General features: G+C 42.7%; 1 protein-coding gene across 1 annotated transcript; it reads right to left on the reverse strand.

The window, feature by feature from the left end:
- Positions 1-285: 285 nt before the first annotated feature.
- On the reverse strand, positions 286-1365 carry LOC137321444 (4-galactosyl-N-acetylglucosaminide 3-alpha-L-fucosyltransferase 9-like). The gene has a single exon (XM_067983832.1). The coding sequence runs from the start codon at positions 1363-1365 to the stop codon at positions 286-288; it is 1080 nt and encodes a 359-aa protein (XP_067839933.1).
- Between the last annotated feature and the right edge of the window lie 7849 nt (positions 1366-9214).

Below are 9214 nucleotides of genomic sequence, written 5' to 3' on the forward strand. Positions count from 1 at the left end.
TTCTATTAATTTACTACAATGACAGGGGAAACACAACGTGAAGTTTCTTGACAATAAAAACATTCAGCTTGGAAAGCAATTGCATTCTCCAGCGGGAGTCAATTTAAGATGAGAATTTGATGCTCAGGAATCCACTGCTGTACTGTCAAAGGCATGATGAATTCTCACATAACTAGATAAGATGTAACGATTGTAGATTTTTTAAAGTTAAAACAAGAGAATTAATGTTTTTTAATCAAATATTTTTTTTTGGAGAGAAAAGCCAATGGAGACATATTTGAGAGTTCAGTTCCAAAACCATTTCTCTAAACTGGAAAGTGATCTATATTCTTGATGTTGTTTTATATTCTCACAGACGTAACATGCATGTTCATCCCAGAAATGAGTCATCCTCACTGTGTAGTATTTCCTCCAGTTGAAGTAGCGCATGTACAAGTCTTCATTCTGATCCAGAATGTGCAGGTAATCTGCAAGCTCTTTAGCTGAGGGAAAATCATCCACATGAATGAAAGAATCTGCTGGGATGTAATTCTCATAGTTTTCTCTAGATGGCCCCAGGACCACAGGCACAGTGCCTGCAAGCAAAGCGTTGTAGAGTTTTTCAGTTATGTAATCTTCATGTATCGAATTTTCAAAGGCAAGGTAGAATTTACAATTAGATATTGTAGGGATCAAATTTTTATCGCTCAGGCGTTGCCAGAGGGATTGACCATAAGTGTTGATTTTAACATATTTGTAGAGTTCATTGTAATACTTCACTCTGGCATGATCAGAGTTCCAATTACTTACAACCCAACACACCAGATTGCTTTTATTAGGCAATTCAAAAGCGAATGGAACTGTGTTCATTGTCAGAGACCCATAAGGCACTTGGATATCTGAGTCCCGCCGATATGTTAAGGTCAGGTTGAAGAGTTGGTCGAGCCCAGTCTTTCTTGGAGTGTAGGTAGGTGACTCCAGATTCATCCAAACCCATTTCTGAAAAGCTGGCCGAGGCTGTGAGGGCAGGTTGGACAAGTCCCGACTGATGTCCCTGTGATGGAGAAGGACAGCGTGGGATTTGTTATACAGACTCCTATCCACAGTCAAATGACAGCCATGGATGTTGAACCGTGGACCACAAGAATTGAGATTAAATGTCTGACCAAAAGGCCACAGCCAAATGAGCACAATAGTTTCATTCTCCTCGGGCCCTGTCATGAAGAGGTTTTTCATGCGTAGAACTGATGCAGCAGATTCCATAGGAACATAAATCCAGGTGTTAGATGGTTTGACATACAGCAACAACAAGGTTAAAAAACAGCCCAAAATGATGATGAAAATTAACAGGATGTGTAAAGTCCCTTTATTAGATGCTGATGTCATAAGGTGTCCTGTAAAAGAAAAAAAATGAAGATTGTTAGGATTCTAGGCCATAGCTCCTCATCTATTTAAACTGCATCAAGGAGCACACTTTACCCAATACAAATTTTTATTTAATTTATTCTCAGAATGTGGACATCACTGGCAAGGCTGGCATTTATTGCCCAACCTAGTTGTCCTGAGAAGGTGGTGATACAACTGAGCGGCTTGCTAGGCCATTTGAGAGGGCAATTAACAGTCAATCACATTGGAGTCACATACAGGTAAGGACATTAGTAAAAAAAAGTATGACTTGCATTTATATAGGGCCTTTCATGACGTCAGGACATCTCAAAGTGCTTTACAGCCAATGAAGTACTTTTGAAGTGTAGTCGCTGTTATAATGTAGGAAATTCAGCAGCCAATTAGCGCACAGCAAGGTCCCACAAACAGCAATATGATTATGACCTGATAATCTGTTTTTATTGATGTTGGTTGAGGGATAAATATTGCCAAGGACACTGTGGAGAATTTCCCTGCTTCGAAATAGTGCCAAGGGATCGTTTATATCCACCTGAAAGGGCAGACGGGGCCTCGGTTTAACGTCTCATCTGAAAGACGGTACCTCCGACAGTGCAGCGCTCCCTCAGTTCTGCACTGATGCTTCGGTATCATAGTAGGTACAGCACAGGAGGCGGCCATTCCGCCCGCTGTGCCTGTTCCAGCTCCTTGGAAAACCCTGGTTAGACCGCACCTGGATTACTGAGAGCAGTTCTGGGCACCGCATCTTCGGAAGGACATATTGGCCTTGGAGGGAGTGCAGCGTAGGTTTACTAGAATGATACCCGGACTTCAAGGGTTAAATTACGAGGAGAGATTACACAAATTGGGGTTGTATTCTCTAGAGTTTAGAAGGTTATGGGGTGATCTGATCGAAGTTTATAAGATATTAAGGGGAACAGATAGGGTGGATAGAGAGAAACTATTTCCGCTGGTTGGGGATTCTAGGAGTAGGGGGCACAGTCTAAAAATTAGAGCAGACCTTTCGGGAGTGAGATTAGAAAACACTTCTACACACAAAGGGTGGTAGAAGTTTGGAACTCTCTTCCGCAAATGGCAATTGATGCCAGCTCAATTGCTAATTTTAAATCTGAGATGGATAGCTTTTTGCCAACCAAAGGTATTAAGGGATATGGGCCAAAGGAAGGTTTATGGAGTTAGATCACAGATCAGCCATGATCTTATCAAATGGCGGAGCAGGCTCGAGGGGCTGAATGACCTACTCCTGTTCCTATGTTCCTATTAGTCCCATTCCCCTGCTCTTTCCTCATAACTCTGTAAGTTTTTTCCCTTCAAGTATTTGTCCAATTCTCTTTTGAAAGTTACTATTGATTCTGCTTCCACCACCCTTTCAGGTAGTGCATTCCAGATCAATACAACTCGCTGTGTAAAAAAAATGTTTCCTCATGTTGCCTCTGGCTCGTTTGCCAATCACATTAAATCTGTCCCTTCTGGTTACCGACCCTTCTGCCACTGGAAATAGTTTCTCATTATTTACATGATCAAAACCATTCATGATTTTGAACACCTCTATCAAATCTTCCCTTAATCTTCTCTGTTCTAAGGAGAACAACCCCAGCTTCTCCAATCTCTCCACATAACTGAAGTCCCTCATCCCTGGTACCATTCTAATAAATCTCTTCTACACTCTGTAAGATTCTAAATTAAGATAAGGTCGACTTCAAGGGGATGAGACAGAGACTGTCCACAGTAAACTGGGCAAATCTGTTAATGGATAAACAACAGAGGACCAGTGGATGTTGTTCAAAAAAGAATTTAACGTGATACAGAATCAGTTTATACCCCTAAGGGGCAAGAGCTTCACATGCCAAAATAAACCAGCCATGGACAACAAAAGAGATAAGGGACAACATAAAACTAAAACAGAGGAATGTCTATGGATGTTATTTATATGGACTTCCAGAAGGCATTCGATAAAGTCCCTCATAAGAGACTGTTAGCTAAAGTTGAAGCTCATGGATTTGAAGGAAAATTATTGACCTGGTTAGGAAATTGGCTGAGTGGCAGGAGACAGAGAGTGGGGATAATGGGCAGGTACTCAAATTGGCAGGATGTGACTCGTGGTGTCCCTCAGGGATCTGTGTTGGGACCTTAACAATTCAATGTATTTATTAACAACTTAGATGATGGGATAGAGAGCCACATATCCAAGTTTGCTGATGACACAAAGATAGGTAGCATTGTAAGCAGTGTAGATGGAAGCATAAAATTACAGAGAGATATTAATAGATTAAGTGAATGGGCAAAACTGCAGCAAATGGATTTCAATGTAGGCAAGTGTGAGGTCATCCACTTTGGACCTAAAAAGGATAGATCAGAGAACTTTCTAAATAATGAAAAGCTCAAAACGGTGGGGGTCCAAAGAGACCAAGGGGTCCATGTACATAGATCATTAAAATGTCATGAACAGGTACAGAAAATGATCAAAAAGGCTAATGGAATGCTGGCATTTATATCTAGAGGACTAGAATACAAGGGGGCTAGAAATTATGCTACAGTTATACAAAGCCCTGGTTAGACCATGCCTGAAGTATTGGGTTCAGTTCTGGTCCCCGCACGTTAGGAAGGATATATTGGCCTTGGAGGGAATGCAGTGCACAAGGGTTAAATTACAAGGAGAGATAATACAAACTAGGGTTGTATTCCCTGGAATTTAGAAGATTAAAGGGTGTCCTCGAATTCTTGTTTCAACTGCTCAATATTATTATTATTAAGAGTACAATCTAATTTAGGATCGGAACCTGCAATAGCTTGACCTAACTATGTCCCATATTTTGGCACCACAGTGCAACTTGTGACTGGCCCAGTGATTATTACAACAAACTCAAATTATTGATCAGCCCTGTCACTCAAGGGCATGTTAAAATGCAAATCAGGAAAGGGGTGTGAAAGATGCAGTAAATGTAGGAATTTGGGAAGAGATGGTGATTAGAAATGGAATGTCTACATTTTGCTCTGGATATGGAATGTGAACCGCCTTTTATACAACCATATGTCCCCATAGATGTAGACCTTAATGGAGCCTTTGTACCCTGTAAAGCCCTTGTAGATAAGGGAACAACCCTATCCACTATTTCACCAGAATTAGTACAGGGTGGGAATCTGCCACCAACATCACCCCACCCACCATCACTAGTTTCCAAGGGTTTGATGGTATTTTCCACATCTCAGCCGGTCTATTATCCATAACTCCGATAATCGGTCAAGTCCAGATCTCAGTGCAATTCACATTAAGTCCACCAGAACTGAAGAGGTTATCCTCAGAATTGACTTTCTGTGGAAACATTCTGTGGGAAAATCCAATTTGGCCCATGCAAAAGCTTGATGGAACATGATACCTGGCATTTAAATGGATTTGCTCACCCTGATGTTTCCATGGCAGCCTCCTTACCTGATAATTTTGCGCGATTGTCTCCCTCAGCAAGAATTTTCTTTTTCCTTGACATATCTAATCGTTTTGGGATTTTTCCTGTAGATGAGTCATATTAACATAAATTATCTTTTTTTTTTTAGGAATGCAATATATTGAACTCAGTTAACACAGAGTTTCCACAATTACCTTTTTTGTTTCAATACATCATGCACTGTGTTATTTCCATATTACGGTTAAGGAATCACGGCCTATCGTATAGAGATGATATTTAAGATTTAAATCAATTGTTTTTGATCATTTCAATGTACTATCCCTTTAAAGTTACTCACAAACAGCATGTTGGAAACTGCTTGTACTTGAAGCAATTTGTACGGTGGCTGGCCCCGCCTGCTCTCTCGCAGACACTTGCAGGAACATATTTTTAATTTGTTCTCAGGATGTGGTCGTCTGGATTTTGTTATGGATATAGAATGTGAATTCCATTTTGTGCAAACATATGTCCCCATAGATGGAAACCATATTGGATTTTTTGTACCGTGTAAAGCCCTAGTAGACATGGGAACTTCCCTATTCACTAATTCGCCAGAAACTGCCATCAATATCATTCCCCACCCCACACCCCCCATCCCCATTCCCTCGAATCCCCACCCCCCAATCCCCACCCCCCCCAATCCCCATTCCCCCGAATCCCCACCCCCTCCATCCCTATCCCTCCGAATTCCGACATCCCCACCCCCCTCCATCCCCACCCCCATCCCCATCCCTCCGAATCCCCACATCCCCACCCCCAATCCCCATTCCCCCGAATTCCCACATCCCCACCCCCCCAATCCCCACCCCCCCATCCTCACTCCCCCAATACTCCCATCCCCACCCCCCAATCCCCATTCCCCCGAATCCCCACCCTCTCCATCCCCATCCCTCCGAATCCCGACATCCCCACCCCCCTCCATCCCTACCCCCATCCCCATCCCTCCGAATCCTCACATCCCCACCCCCAATCCCCGTTCCCCCGAATCCCCACATCCCCACCCCCCATCCTCACTCCCCTAATACTCCCAATCCCACTCCCCCAATTCCCATTCCCCCGAATCCCCACCCCCCTTCCATCCCCATCCCTCCGAATCCCGACATCCCCACCCCCACCCCCTCCATCCCCACCCCCCCATCCCCATCCCTCCGAATCCTCACATCCCCACCACCAATCCCCGTTCCCCCAAATCCCCACATCCCCACCCCCCATCCCCACTCCCCCAATCCCCATTCCCCCGAATCCCAACCCCCCTCCATCCCCATCCCTCTGAATCCCGACATCCCCACCCCCCTCCATCCCCACCCCCCCATCCCCATCCCTCCGAATCCTCACATCCCCACCCCCAGTCCCTATTCCCTCCGAATCCCCACATTCCCACCCCCAATCCCCATTCCCCCATCCTCACTCCCCCAATACTCCCATCCCCACCCCCCCAATCCCCACCTCCAATCCCCATCCCCTCCCCCTATCCCTAATTTTCAAGGATTTGATTATATTTTCCATGTCTCAGCCGGTCTACTAATCACAACTCTGCTAATCGGTCCATTCCAGATCTCAGCGCAATTGACGATTATTTCTGCCATAACTAAGGAAGTTATCCTTGGAGCTGACTTTCTGCGGAAACATTTCATGGTGCTCAACTTGCATAAGCTCATTCTATGCCAGTGGTCCTGTCCGGGACAAAAACTATCTTTCATCCCCAAAGAATGCTACCCTTTGCCATTCACTAACAACACAGGGGACCTTTACACTGAATATGAACTCTTGGTCTCACAGCCATTATTGCTGGATGATCTCGTACACGATGTACTTAGCAAATAAATTCTTACAGATGCCGCCACAGAATTGGAACATTTGTTGCATGGTTTTTGCCACCCACCGTACTGACCGTGGACTAGCCCACAATACCTCGATTGTTATTCACTGTCCTCACCCCTCTTCCACTCCTCAGTATCATTTCCAAAGCGAGCCTGAGCTGTACATTCAGAAAGTTGTTTAGTCATTTTTACAGCAAAGTGTTATTAGGCCATGTTATTCAGCCTGTAATATCCTATAAGGCTCACGTAAAAGCTTGATGGAACCTGATACCTGGCATTTAAATTGATTCACTCTGACTGATGTTTCCATGGTACCCTCCTTACCTGATGTTTTTTCGCGATTGTCTCCCTCAGTAAAGATTTCCTCTTCACTTGACATATCTAATGGGTTTTGGACTTTTCCTGCAGGTAAGTCGTATAAACAGAAATTATCTTTTACCTTTTTAGGAATGCAATATACTTGAACTCAATTCAAGTTTGTCACAGGCCTTATAGTCAGCCCTGATTTTGAGTTGCAGATTGTTCTTTTGACTTTGTCAGCATTTTTGAAGCTGTTAGTCAGTTTATGTGAATTTTCTATGTTGGCATATATGAAAGCTTTTTAGTTAAATGGGGCAGTTTTGCCTAGTTGTCTTCTTGCAGCCATGTGTTCAGTAGCAGGACAGCTTTAAGAATGAGCAGAGAACCTTTAAGAACTGTTGCTCAGGATATCTCGCTCCCTTGATCCTTGTGCGTCCTCAGTATATCATCCCGCATTATCAGGCCCACTGAGAGATAATAAAGAGTTCATTGACTTTTCCGTAATACTATCATTAAGAAATAAACGTCCCAGTGACACATGATGGAGATTTGTTGCTTTGTCTGGAATCAAACACCAGTAGAGGGCCTCAATATTCTCTCAACATAAAAAATAGTTCCGTTTGCTATAATAAATCTTCCAGTTTGAAGGAATTTCAAATGTCAAACTAAAGTAGGTTTGTGAAAGAAAAAAATACATAAAGTAGGATGCTAAATATACCTGCTGTGCACTTAAAGAGATATTGTTGTCCTGGAAAATGATAAATTATTCACTTCTAGCAACCAATATATAAGTGGAGACTTGGAAACATGTTTAAGCCTATTCTCTTGGCCACTGTTGTACAGCCCAGTGAAAATGGGGAAAAATAGAAGTTTATCCTCAATTTTTTTTTAGAAGCAGATCAGGGATTTTGTTTTACCTGATTTATAAATAAGAGATGTAGATAATGAGATTAAGCAGATAAGGATAAGAACAAGATAAGAAAAGGCCATTTGGCCAATCGAAATTCATCCTGCTGTTAATTTTAGCAGCCAACCTTGTCTTAAACATATTTAAAGTTTTAGCCTCCATTATCCCACCAGGCAGATTGTTCCAATAATTTATCACTCAGTGATGAAATTATTACTAAAACTGCTTTTTACTAATTTCATTTTACATCTTCTTCTTTTCCTTTCCTGGCTGGATTTAAGGTAATGTTCTGGATTTGTCCTATCTATATCACTTAATACTTTGAGTAATATTTCCTGAGAACCTGTGCCACTGGCAGAGCCTTGCACAAAGCAAGCTGCTTATTAGAAAACTGGGTTTGCACTGCCCACAATTTTTCATCCATCAAAATCAATGGATGGAAAATCATGCACAGTGGGTCTATGAATTCTCAACCAGTGCTCCCTGTAAGTGTCACTCCTTGCCAGGAATGCCCAATCAGGGAATCAACCCTTTACCTTTCCTGGTTGTAATTTACAAAATGCCCGTGATATATCTATGCAATGATAACATGGAGCCTCCAGACAAATTAAAGAGACCACAGAAAGCTAAAGCTCTTTCCACAGCAACAATATTTGACCCCGTCACCCTCAAATATGATACAATGGAGAATCTGGGAGTTCCTTGTGAGATCAAATGTGTCAATTAATTATTCTTTTCAATGGATCCTCCTCATTGCCTGTCAATTATAGAATGCTTTTAAAATGTTTAAATAGATTCCAGTATGAGTCAGCCCCTTTCAAACTCCTTCTTTAACTATCCAACAGAGCCCACCTGCCGTTTTAAAAAAAATCTTCAGGGTACTTCTGACCCCTTTAGTACTGCACCCTTCTCTTTCTGGTGATACAGCATGTTTCCTGCGACAGCACTGCCGAATTTTGCCGGCTGATTGTGGTGAGCTCTCTCAATACAGCAGAGATACCGCCAGGAGCCCACCCTGCATGTTTAATGACCCCTGAGTCAGAAAAATAGGTCAGAGTTTTGATGAGGTCGGGCGGTGGGCGCAAATCCCACCCTGATCCATTTCTGGCAACAAAACTGCTCCAGAGGGAGACCCAACTCTCAAATTCTTTCAATACATAATCCTGTCAGCAATACAAATTTAGGTTTGAACAGGTCAGTCAGCAGACTGTATTAGAGTAGGTTTCTGTTTGAACTGCCGATCCTCATTGTTTCTATTTAAACAATACAATTTCATAACTATATGGCATTCTGTGAATGGCATTTGGTGGTGGTGGGGTGGGGGGTCTGTTGGATAGTTAAGGAAGGCGTTTGAAAGGGGC

The sequence above is a fragment of the Heptranchias perlo genome, chromosome 5, assembly GCF_035084215.1.
Source record: "Heptranchias perlo isolate sHepPer1 chromosome 5, sHepPer1.hap1, whole genome shotgun sequence".
In the NCBI taxonomy this organism is placed as follows: Eukaryota; Metazoa; Chordata; class Chondrichthyes; order Hexanchiformes; family Hexanchidae; genus Heptranchias; species Heptranchias perlo.